Source organism: Mixophyes fleayi, chromosome 8, assembly GCF_038048845.1.
Source record: "Mixophyes fleayi isolate aMixFle1 chromosome 8, aMixFle1.hap1, whole genome shotgun sequence".
Taxonomy (NCBI): Eukaryota; Metazoa; Chordata; class Amphibia; order Anura; family Limnodynastidae; genus Mixophyes; species Mixophyes fleayi.
Genome location: NC_134409.1, coordinates 89,312,745 through 89,333,142, shown reverse-complemented (window position 1 = coordinate 89,333,142; position 20,398 = coordinate 89,312,745). Strand labels below are relative to the sequence as shown.

The window sequence follows — 20,398 nt, the reverse complement described above, 5'->3', positions numbered from 1 at the left end:
CAAATAAAATCTGATTTTATTTCAGCTTAGGCAACTAATATTTGTTAACCTGTAATACACAAAGAACAGATGTTGGTGTAAAACTGTAGTATCTTATCTGTATGTACAGTATCTACACTTTTCTTACTTATCTTCATTTATGTTATCGCATCTAAATGGGCTGTGGCCAATGGCCACATACAGAGCACCTTGACCTGTAACATTACGATAAAGTTTCAAGGTATTTCCATCAATCATTACATTCTATAGCTAGAACTTGCCAACTAGAGCCTTACCCCATGTGTGCACACTGAAATGAGACAGTGTAAACAAACAAGATTCTCTAATCCAAAATGTGCACTGTAAAACTACATTCTATCTGGGACAAACACCAAGAAAAAAGATGAAAGCATGAGAAATAAAATCAGAAAAAGATTAAAATAAGTATATATTAATGCTCAGCTGTAATTTAACAACAGCAAAAAGAGGATTTTTGCTCACCGTAAACTCTTTCTCTGACTCCATTGGGGGACACTGCGAGACACTGGCGTATAGTGGTGGGACTAGGAGTTTAGGCACTTATCATACATGTTTAATGTATACACTCTTCCCCTACTATGCCCCTCCTCTCCTGCATAGACCTCAGTTGTGTAGCACTAAGTAGCGAAGAAAGGGCCAACAAGGCCAAATAAGAACCAAGTAACCTCAACAGAACTACTGTGAGTAAAAATTCTCTTTTCTCTTTCCTACAACTGGAGGACATACCAAAGCTGACTCTAAGGGAGGGATCTCTCTAAAAGAGCTGCGCAACACCTTGTGCCCAAAGCCTGCACTCTAACATCTAGGAAAAGCCTCGACAGGTTACCACGTTGCCGTCTTACACAACTGCTCTGCCGAAGCACAATGACATGCCGCCCAAGAAGTGCCAAAAGCCCTGGTAGAGTGGGCCCTCAAAGTCACCGGAACAGGTCGAGAGGCACAAACATAAGCCAGCAATATGGTTGAAGTGATCCAGCGGGCAAGGGACTGCTTGGAAGCTAGTCAGCCCCGCTTATGAGCATGATAGAGGACGAAGAGGTCAATAGTCTTACGGACAGAGGCCATGCATACTGTAGCACCGAAGAGCACAAACCACATCCACCAGAGGTAAAAGTGACACCTGAAGAAGAACAGAATGCTGGGTCCATGATCCTCTGATTCAAGTGGAACCTGGACACCACCTTTGGAACAAAAGATGGCTTGCTGTGAAGTACCACTCTATCCTCATGGAAAATGATGGAGTGCAGCAAAGTGCTTCCAACTCCGTAACCTTGCAAGCAGAGGTGATAGACAGAAGGAGCACCTCCTTCCAAGTGAGATGACGTAAATCCACTGGTTCAAATGGGGCCAAGGTAAGTGCTCCAAGCACCAGATTGAGATCCCATGGTTCCATAGGATGAACAAAGGTGGGCTGAACGTGAAGAGCCCCCTGAAAGAACGTCTGTAAGACCACCAGCTGGCGCTAAAAAAAAAATAAAAAAAAAAAAATTGGAGCGCCAGGACCTTGTACCTTGAGAAAACCAAGTCAGGAATCCAGGCCAGCCTGCAAAAAGAAAAGCAACCTAGGGGGCCTAAAACCTGTATGTGTGAAAACCCTGGGATTACCACCAAAGCATGTACACCTTACAGACCCGATGATAAATCTCCGAAGATGCCTTACCGCCAGAAGGTTTGGACACCTCGGTAGACGGAAGGGAGGTGCTGCCGCCAGACCCATGAGGTTCGAGAACAGTGCCCTGCGAGACCAATGAGTGGCCACCAGGATAGCAGGAACTTGCTCTTTTTAACTTTTTTAGCACCCTCGAGAGCATGGGAATTGGAGGGAAGACATACACAATGCAGAAGTGCCACGGGATCATCATGACATCGGCGAATCCTGTCTTTGAGCAGTAAAGTGGGACCTGAAAATTCAGTCTGGACACCATGAGGTTGATATTCAGAGTGCCCTAACGCTCCATCAGGAGGGCAAAGACATCTCTGTGGAGGGACCACTCCCCTGGGTGAATCGCCTGTCTGCCGAGAAAGTCGGCATCCCAATTTTCCAAGTCGGGGATATAGATTGCCAATATTATAGGAACATGACGCTCCGCCCAGGCCATAATCCTGACCATCTCTTGCACTGCCATCCATCTGCGTGTTCTACTTTGGAGATTCAGATAAGCCATAGCCGTGGCATTGTCTGAATTTTTAGAGGTTTCCCAGTCAGGGACTGCTGGGCCTGGATCAACACCCTGTGCACCGCTCTGATCACCAGGACACAGATTGGATGAACAGTCTCCTGGGGGACCAAAGACCCTGGAACCTTAGGGGCCCGATTAAGGCGCCCCAACCTCACAGACTTGGGTCTGTTGTGACCAGGGGCCAGGGCCAGGCATGAAATGACTGACATTTTTCCAGATTGTGTCTGGTAACCTCCACGAAAGGGATAGGCGAGTGGGTCTGCACAGACTGATGATCTGCCTGTTCAAATGAACATCTGAACCAGACCACTTCCGAAGAATCTCCCTGTGGAGAAGTCGAAAGTGGAATTGCGCAAAGGGTACTGCCTCAAACACTGACACGATGGTTCCCAGAAGCTTAATACAAGCAAGAAGAGAAACCTGTCTCCACACCAGAAGTGCACTGGTCTTGCACTAAAGTGAGAGGACCTTGTCCTCTGGAAGGTATACCCACTGGGTCACAGTGTTGAAGATGAAGCACAAGAAAAGCATCTGCTGTGCAGGATTGGGCGAGGTAGGTTCAGAACTCAGCCGTACAGTTCCAGAAAATGAATGATGAACTGAATGTCATGTGAGAGAAGGGAAGCTGACGGAACCTTCAGAAGGAGGACTTCCAGATATGGTATTATCGTGACTAACCGAGAGCACAGTAGCCCTGTCATTACTTTGGTAAACACTCACAGCACAGTTGCTAGACCGAAGGGCAGGGACCTGAACTGGAACAGAAAACTCTGTATATCAAAAGCGAAGGAGACATTGGTGCCCCCTCCAAATTGGTACATGTAAGTAGGCATCCGTGATATCTATGGAGGCCAGGAACTCTCCCTGTTCCATGACTGCAATGACTGTGCGCAGGGACTCCATCCAAAACCTGAGAATTTTGACTTGCCTGTTGAGGGTCTGAAAGTTTATAATGGGACAGAAGAACCAGTCTGTTTCGAGGACCAGGAAGAGGTTGGGGGGGGGGAACGACGACAAAACACTGCCCCCTGACCTCTTTCCTGCTGCAATAACCCCAGATTCTATGAGCTTTTGGGTGGCCTCCTGAAGCGCCATGAGCCTGAAGGAACAAACGGGAAGGGATGCGGGGAAGAAGTTGATGACAAGCCATTATCCCAAGCATCTGTTGTAAATGCCCACCACCGCATCAGTGTCTGGGAAATGACTGCCATCTGAGAAGCCCGCCAAGGACTGTAGAAGGAGGGGTAAGTTTCACCCCCAGTACTGCCTCTAATGGCCGCTACATGCACAGCAGAACAGCCTATCTATACTATGGGTGTCGGCTGGCGTTTCTAAGCGCTGCAGGAAAAATTAATGTGCCCAGCCTGCAGCTGCTAAAGTGAGCGTATCGCCTCATGTGGAGTGCGATCGCTTGACCTTTCCATTAGATTGCTCGATGCCTAGGGGAAAAATGCCGGCAAGTCCGTTGGGTCGGGAGGAAAGGCTTTGAAAGCTTCACTCCCGCCCCACTTGTGATAAGCTCCTGCTGACCTGGCAGGTTAAATAAAATGTCCAATACTGCTTGTTTCTAACTAGGGGAAAGACAAACTGCCAGCAATGGTTCTAGGGGCAAGTAAGCTGAAAAGCTGATCTCTCCTCCGCAGGCACCCAGAGTGAAGGAAGCCGACAGGTTATTCACATCTCTGGGTCTTAAGTGAAACCTGCGCTGCACCTGTAAAGGAAGAATAAGATAAAAACCTAAAGCTAACTAAAGTATAGGCAGAAGCCTATACAGAATTGACCTATCTCCTAGGCACTTAACAAAAACTGAGGCCTATGCAGGAGATGAAGAGCATAGTAGGGGAGTAAATATGTATGATAAGTGCCTAAAATCCTAGTCTCACCTACTACACCCCAATGTCACGCAGTATCCCCCAATGGTAGGAAAGAGAAATATAATAGTATTAAAATCTAGTGATATATAAGATACAAAAAATGTTGTAGTGACAACTTATTTATTCGGAAACCTATCACAACTGCTGTATTTTTAAGCATATAATGCCCCCTATTACCATTACTACAGTAATACGTCACAAACGTAAGTGCATTAGAAAAGACTTACAGGTACTTGTAGAGCAGTGGCCTGTAGAGGAGCAGTAAGTGTTGTGATTGAAGGATTCTGAACAGCTGTCATCATTGGGCTACCGTCTGCCTTTAATGTTGTTAGCACCAGGGACTCGGTTTTAATTATCTGAGGTTGTACCAGAACCTAGAAGCACACAGTAATGAATTCAAAGTCAAGGTCACTTTCAGCTGAAGAAAAAGTTCAGTTATAAGGCCACAACACAAATTAAGAATTATTGTACATTATATGATCAGAGGATATTTGTACTCACCGTAAAATCCGTTTCTCTGAATTCATTTGGGGACACTGCTTACCATGGAGTATAGAGGACGCTATGCACTATTGCAACTAAACACTTATCTGGTGTGCCCTTTCCCCTCGATGCCCCTTGTACCGACACACTTTAGTGTTTTAACCAACAAAGCCCCAAGGTTAGGACTGAGATCAAACAAGGACGACATTCAACCAAAATACAGAAAGAACAACATAAAGGATTGGGAGTGCAGCTCAATCCAAATGGATTCAGAGAAATGGATTTTATGGAGGAGTATCAAAAACTCTGTTTTCAAATTCTTTCCATTTGGTGGACACTGCTTACCATGGGGATGTTCCAAAGCTGCCACTAGGTGTGGGCAGCCTCAGGCACTGCTGCTGCGCACAAAACTTTTCTGCCAAAACTGGCGTCTTTTGCAACAAAGACATTGAATCTGGTAACGATGTAGAGAGATGACCAGGTTTGCTGCCTGGCACAACTATTCAAACAAGGCTCCATACCGCTTTGCCCAGGAGGCGCTCACCTAAGCCTGATGGATGGCAGCCTTAATTTGGTTGAAAACATCTGAATAGAGGGAACATTTACCGAGCTGAATGGCATGCAGACTAAAGAAATCGGCATCTCTATTGTCACCTGGGATAAAGAGTAGACATTGCTGGGACATGACTTTGGCCGCCTTCATGAACACTAGAGAACTTCTGGTCATCTCCTGCCCCTTGGTGGTTTATATATGCAGCAGCCGTAGCGTTGTGTGACTGAATTCGGATGGGTCGGCTGCTCAAGGGGGACTGAGTCTGTAACAGAGTGTTTAGCATAGACCTTAGCTAGAACACATTTTATAGGTAAATGCCTTGCTTCCTTCTCAGGACCAAAGCCCCCGAGATCCAGCGTCACCACTTCCCATACCTGTAGGCTGGCATTTGTGGCTACAATGGTCCAGTCCCAGACAGAGAAGGGGTGGCCCTGGTTAAGATTTTTCTTCCACCTCCACCAAAAAAGGGGCAGGCGGGTCTGCGGAGACAGTCTGAAAACCTGTGCAGCCAAATTGTAGTAACCAAAGATCAGAACTCCTCATGCAGAAACAAACAAACAAGATTGCTATATCAGACATTTTGCTCACATCTGCATAGTTTTAAAAACTATGATCTAAAATTTAGCTTTGATTCTGTGGAATGGAACTGCGTGAACAATCTAAGATTACAGATAAGACACACTTACAGGAACTTGCTGGACTTGTGGTGTTACAGCCTGAACAGTAGCTGGAGTCAGTGTATGGATTGTGCTCTGAGTGGCTGGACTCAGTGTTTGGATGGTTCCATTGGTCGTTTGTGTTAGTACTCTCTGGCCTTGGACAGTCTGCAGCTGTTGCTGGATGGTGACAGGCTGCACCTGCGTTGTCATCAGACTCTGAACTTGTGGTTGCAGCACTGCAAGCATTAATCAAAACAGTCAGACACAAAATAGTTGCATTGAGCAAAAAACTGGTGAAAGTTACCATAAGTCTAGGCAGACACATCCGTATTATTTTAACAGAACTGAACAATGAAATGATCCATATAGTTTACAAAACATAAATGTTTTAATATTGCACCACTTAATTGAAAATATCAGTGATTCTTGTGCAATGCTCAACACTTAAAGTGAAACAAAAAAAAACCAACACACCACATGTTAGGACAATTGCTCAGTTTTCTTTGGGCATATTAAACAAGGAAATATTAACATATCTCACCCTGAAAGCTGGTGGTGCCAGCATTTTGGTAGATGAGTGGTTGCTGTATAAAGCGAGTGTGATGAGCTGTGCTAAAGGTTGGGGTCAGCATCACAGTCTGCTGCTGCAGCTGTGGAGGGGACTGGAGCAAAGGTCGAGGCTGAAGAAGCGGCGTGGTCCTTTGAGGAGTAGCCTGGACAGGAACTTTGACTGACACTACTTGAGGCTGTGGTGTTGGAGTCTGATAATTCTGTGGCTGGACCTGGTTATAAGTCTTGGGCACACTAGTCTCCATTGCAGTACTTCCTTGATAGTTAGGACATAGCTGGTCCTCAAACAGGTCAGGAAATTCTCCCACCTGATTACTAACAAACTGAAGCATTTCTAAGAAACAAAAATAGAAAGGAAAAGGTTACTAAACATTTTTTAAGCTACTCGGATATATAGAAGCACACAGTAACAATGCAAATACATTTGCAAAATTTTAAAGATTTGATTTTTTTTTTTATTCCTGCTGATCAAACAAATGGCAATATATTAAAATACATGATCAGAAGTTGCAGATACTTCAATCACCATCAATTCTCTCCAAAATGGTATTCCTCTTGTATAAATTGAAATTTCTTCTGTTAAAATTACTTATCATCTATTACTTTTGATTCAAAGTTGTTTATTACAATTACATCAGTATTTATATACTGCATCCAACAAATGAGTGGAATAAATGGTCAAATAATAAACATAGGGAGACTTTAAAACGGATACATTTTCAATGTGTTAGGAGTCGCGGCTCCCGTCGGCTCACTTCCGGTGGTCTCAGGCATCCCGGCCGTCTCCATGACGACCGGGACGTCACTTCCGCCCTCACCGTCCCGGTTGCCTGGGCAACAACCCGGACGCTCTGTCTCTCATGCGCGCAGGAGAAGTTAAAACCTCTTTTTCATATCGGTGGTCATCCAGTAAGTTCTTATATACATTTTTATTGTTTATGCATTCAGGGCATGGAAATGCTAGTATGGCTTTTTATTGGGTATTGATGTATTAGGGAGGAGTCTCGCTGGCACTCTGCTTCACTACTTAAGGCAGTGAGAACAGCGCTTCACTGCCAGTTATAGCTCTCAGTGTAGCTAGGCTCCCTGTTCCTGTTTCCTGCTCCTCTGCTGTTTTGCTAGACCCGATTTCCAGTGTATGACCCCTGGCTTGTTCTTTGACCCAATTGGATTGCCTGTGACCACTGACCTTAGTTTGCTTTCTGGATACATTGCCCGCTGCCAGCCTCCGACCCTTGCCTGGACTTCATGCTGCTGTCTGCCATTGCCTCTTACCTCGGCCTGACTACTGGACTCCCTTTCTGTCTCCTATCTGGCCCTCGCCAGTGCTGTGGCGACATCATAAACTTGTACTACTTTGAGTTCAAGCCCTGGGGGCATCTAAGTACCTGTGAGCTCGTCCAGCTCTACGGGAAAGGCGGCTTGCTATAGGTGAAGACCTCTACAGTCTGTTCTACAAATTTATGGCGCTCCCTGTCAGCCATAACACAATGCTCTTCTTTTAATTTAATTCTTAATATTCTTTTATTCTTGACCTACAGATACAACACTGGACTAATCATGTGAGCTCCTACTCTTTGAAACCTGTACAGTGGCACAGATTAATCTGTATTTTAAATGCATAATATTGATGATTGGATGACCACATACAAATTGAATAATACCAATCTAAAAAAAAAAGTATAAAACCAATTATTCACTGTAACATGAATTTTCAGTTTGTGCCTTATGTTCGTGAGTATTATTTATTTAGCGTGGTTTCACTATGAGAAAAAAATTAGTGTAACAGAATTTATACACAAGATTTAGAAAGATATTGGTGGAATTTTCACCAGTGTAGATGCCTTGGTTTTTGAAGTATTCATTTTAGATAGTTACATATTTTTTTCAAATGCTACATGTTCCATTTCAATATGGTTGCTGCTATAAAAACATATAATCGTCTCTAAAACTATAGTAAAAACAAGTATTGAACACATTTTACCGTCCTTTTAGGCTTTTGCATACTGTTAAGTGAGTGTTTGATCAATGCAGCAGAATGGCCTATTATTAATAAGGACCTCTGCTGGAGAGCTTTAGTAATCATGGATACATATTGAAAAATTCTAAATGGTAGCTGGTTCCTGATTGAACAAGTGGAACCCAATCAGAAACCATCAGTACACCCTCCAGCATGTAACCAGGACTACTGAAGATTCAGTTAACATGTTAAGTACAAGACCCAGTTTCTTAAATTGCATGGGTTGTTGGAGAGGAACCCCCACTGACGTTCTACTGTGGGGGAAGGGGGAAAAAACCCTTTTACTTAGCCGTGTGATTTATTTATAATCAACAATTTGCAATTATATTTGAACATACAATCTTCATAAAAATTCAATGAGGCTGTTGATAGGTCCCTGCAGCTATTACTGTAAGTTTTTGTGGCCTGGAAGAACTCAAACACTGCCTGTATTCAGGCATGCTGCTCCCGAAGGCCCGAAACCCTTTGCGTTATGAACGCATTGTCAGGGTGCCAATCGTGTGACCCATTATACAGTTCTGCTACTTAATACGCTTTCTATGTGGTACAGTCTACAGCACTTAATTATAAAGGCTTGTGGTTTTTGCCAGCTTGCTGGACACTTTTTTTTTTTAATCAATGAATATTTATTTATGCCTGGCTGTTGAGCCCGTCTGGACAATGGTTCAATGGTTTGTCCTATTATAATAGGTCTCCGTCAGACTACAAGGTGGCAAGTAAAAAACACCAAGTGGCGCACCCAGGAAGAGAACCAAAAGATTCTCAGTCCTTGCGCATGCCTTGAGCCCTACGCACAAAAGGTTCAAAGCTCTGACTACATCCAGAGAACAAAGAGAAGCATCAACCTCCGAAGACCTACACCTGGTCAGAGCCAGGATGACAATATCTTGATTTATGTGGAGTCTGAACACCACCTTAGGAAGGAAGGAAAGAAGATTTGGTCCAAAGAACTGCCCTACGCTCATGAAAAACATAGAGGAGTGTAGCATATTAATCTTCCTAATGACAGAGGAATACGTCATTTTCATGTTCAAGGAGAGTAGAAACTGGATACAAACATAAAAATGTTTATTTAAGCAATTGGTGAGAACAAGGAATTGCACAATTTATGTGGTCAGCGTTGTTCTGATGATTTCACAAAACATAGGCTTTTGTCACCATAACTCCACCTAGTCATGAATAAATAAAAACAAGACAAAAACAGTTATGGTTTTAGCCATAGATTGCAGTATAGTCATATCGAATGCATACAAGAATATTGTAATTAAGAAAATATGTAGAGGTGAAAGGTCATGGCTTCACAATAAATAGGAAAAGCAACAATTATCAAGAAGAGTTTCAGTGCTAGCCACCACCCAGTTAAAAATGAACAAGACACCTGCAAACTGAATATTTCCAAATGTATGAATGAGACGATCTGGAACATATACAGCATTTACAATTCTTAAATGAGAAATAACAAATTCAAAATATACAAATAAATCTATATGTAAAAATGAAAAGTAAATAACAGTTCCACACTCTTAATGCTGAATACCTCCTTTTGGTGATCAGTATTACCAATTTAAGGCACTTTTACGGCCTCTACCAAAGAACAAAGTTGAGTTAGGACATTTAATATGGTCATCTGAATATGGTCTTCTCTACTAACTGAACATGTGAGTGTACTGATAATTGACCTTTTCAATATAAACAACAATTACCACATATGAATGATGGGTGTCCACTTAAGTATGGCTGTGAGTTTAAAACAAACCCACCAAAACCCCATCACTCCAGAAGAAAACAATATCCTTCAGCCTCTCCTCTGCCATAACCTGTATTAGGTGTTCATCTATGGAACACTCTTTAGCAACTTGCTGTTCTGCAGTTAAGATAAATTGGGTAGACCTGACATGAATACCATGAGGGCCTGCAGGTGTTGACCATAGTTATCCCTTGCTTAAACCATGATGTCACTATGATAAATACAGAGATATTTACCACATATGGTGGAAGTGTCAATACCATCATTTACTTATAGAGTGCCAGCAAATTCTGTAGCACTTTACAATTGGGAACAAACATAGTAATAAAATACTGAGTAATACTGACAAAATTAAGAAAGGACCTGCTGCTCGCTATCGGATGGCAGAAACGTTAAAGGACACTAGAGGCATAAGGCAAAATCTATCTACCTGGAAAAGAAAATGGGCATGATACATTTCTGCAATTCAGCAGAAATAACATGTTCTGCTGTCAGCATGCAAGCTCAATAATTCTGAATGTACATCATTAAGAATGACATGTGTCTGCTTTGGTCTCCACACTAGTAACACTTTCCTGGCTAGGCAGTTTAGGTTATGAGGACTGATCTACTCACAATATGTCAGTATATGACTCCATACAGGTACCATTAAGCTCATGCCATCTATTTGAGTAGATGAGGCTGTACTAACTAACTACTAACTCAAGCGTAGGCAGGGCCAAGACTTTATTCCAGCCCTACTCCTCTGAGCTCCCAATTAGTAAATTGACTTAAAAGAGGGCCAGGTGTAGTTCGCAATGGAAGTGTGGTATACCATATAATCAATCAGTGTATGCTGTGAGTGCCTCCTGTATGAGAGTACTTGTTTTGACTTCTATTAACTGGGTCTAATCTCCTCTCCTGGTAAAGAAACGTAAAAGGCACGCACTGCTGCGGCTCAGGCTGTCAGCATTAATAGTGGATATGTTAATAGCATATAACAGTTCATTTGTAACAGCAGATGTCAAATGTATCTGTTGGTTACCCAGTGAAGCTTGTATCCGTTGTGCTTCTAGTTTTAGTGGGTCCCCTTTGGGTTCCTTCGTTAAAATCTAGCTCCTCCCTGATTTGATTCTGTCTCTTACTTTTCTCATCAGACATTGTCAGGGTTTTGAGAACTGAATTAGTGGCTCCAAAACCTTCTAAATCTTATCCCACAAGTATCTCTCTCTCTTTCGTGTATCAAGGTGACACCAGCCATAGTTCTTGCAGGACAAGACTGCTAGCTCTCAAACTCTCCTAGCTGTAGAAATGGCCAAAAGGAAGGCATCTTCCATGTAAGAAATTTAAAATCCAAAGTTCAAGGGTTCAAAAGGGGAATTCTCCAAAACATTCAACGCCAAGTTTAAATCCCAAGGAGCAACCAGAGGAAAATATGCAAGTTGTACATGAAGTACATCCTGCAAAAACATCTGCACATCAGGCATCAAAGTGAGTCTTCTTTGAAAGAGGTCAGAAAGAGCCTACTAGTCCATCCTGTAAGAACATAAGTAACCTGGACAACCAATAAGAAGAGGTAGGGAACACCTTCGAACTTGTCTTTCGAGCCTGAAGCAAGTTTGGTCCACACACTCAGACAAGCGAAAGGTTTCGAGTTTTTCGAGCAAAAAAGACAACAGCCCCACAAATAAAGCCAGAGGTTGTAAACCGTGATGAAAAAACAGTGCTTGGATTAGCAGTTCTGGTCTGAGCACCACGACTGACCCACCAGCATGGCGAGAATGTCGATGTACCAAGACCTTCGAGTCTAATCAGGAGCCACCAGAACACCCTCTCTTCACCTTCTGCAAGACCCTCATTAACATGGCTACCAGAGGGAACAGGTAGACCAGGTGGAGCCGCCAGGGAATGGAAATGGCGCCCATCAAGAGGATCCCTTTGGCCCTGGAGCAGAAGAGCACCAACATGTAGTCGACTCCACCTGCCCACAATATCACGAAACACCACTGGATGCAAAGAACATTTGACAGGGTAAAGAGTGTTTACTCAAAAAAAAAAAAATCGGCCTTCCAATTCTTCACCCCTGAGATGAAGATCACAATGATGGCCCGAACAGGGGTTTCGGCCTAGAGAAAGATTCTGCGTGTCACTTGCATGGCTAGAGGACTCCTCCTGGTGCCGTACTGGCGATTGAGGTATGCCATGGCTCTGGCATTGTCCAACTGTATCTTCACTGTCCTATGCCACAGCAAATGGTTCACAATGACCAGAGCATAGAACACTGCTCGCAGTTCCAACACATTGTTTGGAAGCTTGGATTCATCCAGGGTTCAAAGTCCCTGGAAACGGGCATGAAAACATGCAGCTGCCTAATCTCGAAGATCTAATCCTAGATTAAGAATGGACAACCCCTGCAGAGAATGTCCTTCTGTGGCCACCAAAGGATAGAATGATGCACCCCTGGGGAAAAATGAAATACCTGACTGGAAAGGTTCAGGTAAGAACTGTTCCACTGCTAAAGGAGTTCCAGCTGAAACTCCCTTGCATAAAACTGAGCAGACTGGACCGCCTCAAAAGTCAATACCATCTTGCACAGAAACTTCATGCAGAAGTGTACCGAACTCTGACAGCCAACCCTACCATCTCCTGTAAGGACTGAATCTTGTCCTATGGCAAGAACACAGTGTTTTCAGGTGTCGAAGAGGAGACAAAAAAAAAGTCATCCATTGGGGCGGAGCCAGTATGGGCTTTATGATATTGAAGATCCATCCATACGACTTCAGATTCTGAGCAGTCACCTGAACATTGGACAGAGGCACCGATAGTGACTCCACCATTATGTGAAGATAGTCAAGGTAAAGAATGATCGTAACTCCCTTGGACCTCAACAGTGATGCCATGATCTTGGTGAAGACCGGTGGGGCCTTGGTCAAACCAAAAGTAAGAGCACTGAATTGGCTCTCCCAGATGGGAACATGTAGATGCATCTTTCATGTCCAGAACCACCATGAACTTGTCCGGTTTCATGCTGTGAATTACCGACTTCAAGGACTCAATCTTGAATTTGGGCACTTGTAATTGGGAGTTCAAAGATTTGAGGTTCTGGATAGGCCCGAATCTCTTTCTGGTTTTTGAACCAGAAACAAGTTTAAAATAAAATCAAAACCACCGATTGTCCAGAACCAGTTGTCTCCTCAACATACCGGAGAAACAAAATGAGCAAAACGTGGACACCTTAGGTTTTAAAGCATTAACAGGAAGATGCCAAAGCAGGCCTTACAGAGGCACCCCATGCCAAGAAAATGGACTTAAACACGCCCTTGACCTTACGGTACGCACCATCCTTAAGCGTGGCTGCACTGGGAATGCGGATGGTAGTTGTCTCGGACAACCGTGCAACAAGAGCATCTACCTTTGGAGGCGCTTCCCATTTTGCAGTAACCTCAGGGGTAAGAAGTTAACAGGACTGCAGCCTACAGGACACCTTGAACTTCCGGCTCCACAGTCTCACGACTGCCACCTCAGGAATGTCTAACACCAGGCGCAGGAGTCCTCCATGTTGACCCAACAAGCACATTGTACAAAAGGGAAAAAGGAGAGTTGCGCAGAAGTACCTAATAGGTTTTTAATAAAAAATGTCAAACAGCTGTGTAAAATACATGTATCGCATGCTGACAACCACAAAGTTAAGGTGGAACGTATACTATGTATACACTAGCTTTTCTAAGAAACAAAATCAAAATAAAAATATAAATATATAAAGATATAAATAGATCTCAATAAAAAACAGATCACATGACCTCAATCATGTATATACATGCATATATTGCGATGCAACCCAATACACCTATTTATCACCAGCTGGTAAATATAATTGGGATATCCAGATTTAATTGGATCCTGCAGGATATAAGGAAGGCAGAGAAATTGTTTTTCCCTTTTTGCTCTTCAAATATATAAATACAGTTAAAATTGAACTATTACATGTACATGCAAATGATGTTTCTTATTGGAGTTTAGATCTTCAAAAAACTGTCCTTATAAGGATCAAATATAGATGTTATCCAGTCATCAAACAGTGCAAGGGAATAATGAAAATGCTGTTAATTATCCAGAAAGTGGGGTCTCTTGTCACAGTTAGAAAACAAATATGATCCTATATATAGAGAGAACCACACTGTGTGTGTGAAACATCATATAGAGGCACCGCTTATTAGTGCTTCAGCGGCTATTGGCAATCAAATACCACATGTCTCCGAGAATAAAAACAGTTCCGTTATTGTGGATCTAATATGAATAATATCCGGTAAATAGACAGATGAAGAGAATGTGAATATTATAAATCATCAGTAAAATAAGATCTCATGTCGCAGCCGCGACTGAAATTCAATAACAATTTCGTATATCGAACCATACTATGTATGTTAAGCGTCCAACAGAGGTGCAGCTTCTTTCCACTTCAGTGGCTCTATTTAATCAAAAGACCACATACCTCTGGGGATCCAAATCGGCTGATGATGAGTGTCTGTCAGCAATGGCAAAGATTAACCACCTTACCAGAAAGCGGGTCAGGATAAAAAACATACAGCAGTTCCTTCGGTGCGCACCAAATCCGGATCCAGACACACAAATGACGTGTGGATGATAGGTCCCAATAATAATAGCGTTTCAAGCTTGGTAATAGCAATCAAATTACTCAGGCACTCAGATAGTGGTAGGCAACATAAAACAAGGCGACGCGTTTCGTCTGATGAACAGACTTTTTCAAGCAGTATCAACAAGCACATTGGTCACCTCCTGTAAGAAACTGGCTCATTCCCAGAATGGGACGCACCCACCCTCCAGCGAAACCCTCTCTTGCGCCATCATTGCCGTCTTCATTACAGGGGTGCAGAACTGTGCTCCGATCATGTCAGAACCAGACCCTAGACGCACCCGATCTACAGACTGGCTGGCCGAGAACAAAGCATTCATGGCTATCCAAGAAGGCAATTTAGCGTTACATTTGACACGGGTAAACTTTTATCATAGCAGTCATTCCAGCCTTAGCCCTCGAGAATCTCCCCCTTTCTGACATTAGAGACACAGAGAGAGAAAATACAAAAGAAAAGCACCTCCTTGGTATCTTGGATCCTGAATGCAGCTCCTACCATGACATAAAAGTCACTCGCGAATGGAAGTACTGTGAATGTTGCAGCACAAACATATTAAAATAAAAAGAAAAAACAAAAGAAGCAATCTGAGGTGCTCTCAGTTTCATATCAGAACAAACAAAGCAATATATTTGAGGAGAACCTCATCTGCTGATAGATTGCAGGAGCATTTCTCAAAACATATACATGTGCTGCACTTGTGCAACTACTTGTAAGTAGATTGCAAAATAATCCTAGCAAAGTTATTAATTTATGACAACTTTGCTAAATTGTATATGGGGGGAGGGGGCAGCGTTATAATGTTGGCCGAGTGCAGTAAAAAGAGTGTTTACGCAAATGAGATTGATGCAGAGCTGCCGAAACACGCATATATAAGTATTCGGAGGAGTATCTTTTGCACCTGCTGTAGGGTAGGTACAAATACTCGCTGATGACCTAACGTACATAGCCCTTGGAGGTTATATGTAGTCAAACTGCTGCTTTGATAAACCTTAGAAGTGTAGCTCTATTACCTCTTCTCCAATGTACAGTATGCATCTACTAGGTTATTAGTGTTCCCTGCCACACTCCCAATGATGCCATACCCCATAACCTAAGGATGTCACACCTACTATTTGAAGCAAAAATCACATCACTATTGTTTTGAGAGGATTATTACACATGAGATTTACATGACAAGAATGACAGGATGGCTTTTGAGAGAAGATAAAAAGGAAAAAGGGGGCAACAAGTTAGTTAGCATTTGTGCCTCACAGCACTGGGGTCAAAAGTTTGATTCCGAACCGGGCATTATCTGTGTATATTTGTATGTTCTCTGTGTTTACATTGGTTTCCTTCCCCTCTCCAAAACATATTGGCAAATTAACTGGCTGCTGACAAAAGAATATGTGTGCATTACGGAATTTAGTCTGAAATGGAGTCGAGACTGATGTGAACAAAAAGTATTCTCTGTACAGCGCTTTGTAATTGGTAGCAATAATATATGATATACATATATCAATACACACTACATGATACGAGATAAAAATTGAGAGAACATTTTTATTTAGTAACAGAATATCCACCATCAGGCACTACTTTAATTTACATTTTAAAACGGTGGAATGCCAAGGGAGAATCTGCATATACACTGCTTGTAATAAATAATGAAATAGTCCCCAATACATATTTCAAAAGTATGAAGATTCCGCCCTCCACCCTCCCCTAGTATCACTACCTTTAGTAGGTTTAGTTATTTGTTAGTAGGAGATGAACCTTATACTTTATGTGCCTTCATAAATTGAGCGATATACATATGAATAAGATGAGTCAGCAAGCACAACATATTCTGTAATCAACTAAAAGTAATCATAAAAAGTACTAGCTATACATGAATCCAATCAAAATTATGTTTACACGAGGTCAGTGAATTAGCTTATAAAAAATAAAAAAAAAAAACAATCAAAATAAACAAAGTTATGCTTAATACATAAATACTAAATATACATAAATACTAAACATTAAAAAAAAAAATATAACCTTAAAATTTAGAAAGAAAACCCAAAAAACCTTGAGGACAAGGGTGGAATATATCAATTTGTTTGGAAATTAAATATTAAGCAGAAGAGGACTAAATGCCAAGTGTTATCAACAATATTAATATCTGCAAGTAACTACTCTTTACCCTATCATCATCAGTTATTTATATAGCACCACTAATTCTGCAGCGCTGTACAGAGAACTCGCTCACATCAGTCCCTGCCCCATTTGAGCTTACATAGACACACACACAGCCAGACAGAGACTAGGGTCAATTTTGACCCTAGTCAAAAGTATGTTTTTGGAGTGTGGGAGGAAACCCACGCAAATAAAGGGAGAACATACAAACTCCACACAGATAAGCCTTGGCCGGATATTGCATATAATTTTTTATTCAAAGTAGCACAAAATGAATACAGCACTTAAGAACACAACTATGATGAATTATATTTTTTTATAGGCAACTGTATTAAGAACAAATATGTTCTATATTTTTTTTGTATTATTCTTATGTAGCAAATTCTTACTATTTATTTTCTGCCTTCAATACATCAAAGCTGTGTTTCTAAGTGTTGTATTCATTTTAATTTGTTTATAAAAAAAGAGGTTTTAGCAATTCTCCTTAAGAGCAAATTTGTTATTTAACTGGATTTTTCCCACTAGCAGCCAGGCCATTACTAATTTATTTTTTTAAATACTTATTAAGTCAAAACCAAAATCTTCCTATTAATATCCCAGATTTTGTATGTCCCTACAGTGTGTGCAATTAATTGATTTATACAGACACAACATCAGGGCAGATTATTGGTTAAAGGTGATGCCATGTGAGAAAAATGGAAGTACATAGTGAGAAGAAAAAAAAAATAGACTAATGAAAGTGGTACAAATAGATAGAGATCATTGTGGTAAGGTTTTATATTGGAGTAAAAAACTAAATATTTTAATGTACAATAAGTTATGGAACATTAAACAAATTTAAATATTTCATAAAGAAATAAACAAACCCATCAACAGAATCTAAAACTACAAAGTATGTTCTTAGAATTCTCTTTAGTAGAATTCAATGCATTGCACACTGAAATGAGTGGAATTGAAAGCTCACTAATGAACATATTTAATAATGTGCAGCAAATATTTCATTACTTATATATTGGAATTGTATAGTTCAATTTTCTAATTAAAAGCAGGCTGTTCATTTGAAATTTTTAAGTGGTGCTGTTACCAGTGAGTTTTGGCTATCCACTCGCAATACATCTAACAAATTTCAAGATACAATTTTATTGATACCCTCATTACAACAAACGCTATGTAAGCTGCCAAGAATATAACAGTGGTTTCATCTGTTAATACATATGAAACCTATTTTCTATATTTTCGAGTTCAGTTGCTCGTTCTTGCCCTAAAGCACAGAGGGTATAATTTTCAGTTATTATTGTGGTTTACAATACAATTTTAAATGGAAACTAAAGTGTTGGTTTGTATTTCATCTACAGAGACCTGCAGAAACTATCTTACTGTCCCTTACTTATGTTTCCAAGTACACTCTAATAAAGTGGAATAGAATGGGAAACATAATAAAGTGCTATGCTGTCAAAAAAATTCAAATAAAGGTTTCTTCTTATTCTGATTTTGGAGCCAATTTCCCAAGCTACATCAGACTTGAGCTTCTGATCTAATGGGGATGGATATATGTACCAGAGGCACAGTGCTGAGGTCATGAGTTCAATCCCGACCAGGGCCGTATCTGTGTGGAGTTTGTATGTTCTCTCTTTGCATGTGTTTCCTCCAGGTACTCCTGTTTCCTCCCACAGCCCAAAATCACACTGGTAGGTTAACTGGCTTCTAACAAAAATGGACCTAAAGCTGGGTAAACACTACAGGTTTGTCAACCAATTATTGTGCCTATCAAATGATAAATGACCGTTTGTTCATATATTGCACTAGTGTGTATGCTCCCATAATCATGTTTTATTGTACCAAAGCACATGTCATTTGATTTCTTAAACATCCAAAAAATGACCAACGATGTCAGGCAAATGTGGAAGTGTGTATGCACTCATAACCAGCAGTGTACTGTAGGCAGATCTTCCCAGCGTAAGTCTATGTGCTTGGTTGGGAATTTAAATTGTGTGCTCCAATGAGGAGTTTTATAATCCATGCAATGCTTTATTCCCATGTACTCTTTCATTGGTCATAGGTTTTATTATAGTTTGTTTTTAAACCATTTAACTCTTTGCTGCAAAATAAAGATAAATCTAAATACTAAGGAGCATGCACGACTTTTAAATTAAGTGCACAGAGTAATTGCATAAACTTTAAACAAGGTCAATTACAGTATACACACTTTTTAACACAATCAATATACATATAATCTATTTGTATATACTATCTAAACAGGAACAATGAGAGACATCACCTGCACACAATTTGAAAGACAAGAGAATGTAAGCACATCATGAAATTTTAAGAGACGGGTTCCACTTTCTGTAAAATGACAGCTATTCAACCAACTTTTACCCTATCCACCCCCAATGACTCACATCTTATGAATGACACCAATGACAAGCTTCCATTTCTGCTGTTATTAACCCTTTTCAGACAAATCATTTTCTTCCATCATAACACAATAACGCCCATACAGTAGGTGACATACAAGAGATTATATATATATATATATATATATATATATATATATATATATATATATATATATATATACACACACACATACACACACACACACCAGATTGTCCCTTTATAAGCCAAACATTTAAGAAACTATTGTCTTCCTCTGGAAAATGATACTATTGTAAGCTTGAGAACAAAAAGTATAAAACTCAACATCCGAGTCACACTGTACAAATTAAAACTAATAAGACTGCCGTGGAGATACGCCATTCTAACATGAAATTATTGGTATTAGTAAAGTATCCCTATAAGCTCCTCCGTAAGGTTGGCTGTATGGGCACCCAAATATTATATGCATCCGATAAAGTACAAACAGTAAATGCTAGTTGCGGCCTAGCACCAAGCCAGGATATACAGAAAAAGCAATGAAACTCATCAACTTATATAGCCGTGCATTGTATTGCATTACACCTCCCATTCTACACGTCTGCTCGTTTCTCACCATCAATATCTCCCAGAGTAAGTTCATCCCCCAGTTCCGTCAAGGTCTCCATGTTTTCCATGCTCAACTCAGCTGCTTCCATACGGCAGCCAGAGAGCCGCTCTGCTCGCACTCCCTGTTCTCCCAGCTACTGTCAGTGTCTATACCTCAGCGACCTGTCACAGGCGAAACTAACGCCATGTTCGCCCAGCACCTCCCTCCACCATGCTGTGACGTTAGCGCCTTGCGCGCCAAGCCTCACTATGAACACAAGGACCGAAGCGAACTAACAGGATGAAAGAGAGGTTTGGTTCCTATCCTTCCAATCCCAGAACCCACATCCCCACCCACTACTTTCGTCACAGCGCGTGCAGGTTGTTTTGTTGTCAATGAGACCAGAGGCCGTTGACCAATGGAAGAGCTTGGCATGCTGTGGGGTGATACTACGTCAGTGATCAGGGGATATTCATTTGAATATGGGGTTGGGTGCTATAGAAAGCCCCTTAACGGCGACTCCCTCATTGAGCGTACTGAC

General features: G+C 41.4%; 1 protein-coding gene across 3 annotated transcripts in view; it reads right to left on the bottom strand.

Annotated features, from left to right (window-relative positions):
* SREBF2 (sterol regulatory element binding transcription factor 2) overlaps positions 1-20,196 on the bottom strand; it is a 107,407-nt gene extending 87,211 nt beyond the window's left edge. The window contains exons 1-5 of one of the 3 annotated variants that reach the window (XM_075182860.1): positions 19,885-20,195; positions 6,309-6,671; positions 5,874-6,003; positions 5,795-5,840; positions 4,300-4,446 (exon numbers count right to left, since the gene is read on the bottom strand). In XM_075182860.1, coding sequence (XP_075038961.1) covers positions 4,300-4,446; positions 5,795-5,840; positions 5,874-6,003; positions 6,309-6,671; positions 19,885-19,966 — 768 coding nt within the window. In that variant the 5' untranslated portion in view covers positions 19,967-20,195. Of the gene's footprint in view, positions 1-4,299; positions 4,447-5,794; positions 6,004-6,308; positions 6,672-19,884 lie in introns of all 3 variants that reach the window. The other 2 variants (XM_075182859.1, XM_075182858.1) reach the window with 2 other exon arrangements.
* Positions 20,197-20,398: the final 202 nt, after the last annotated feature.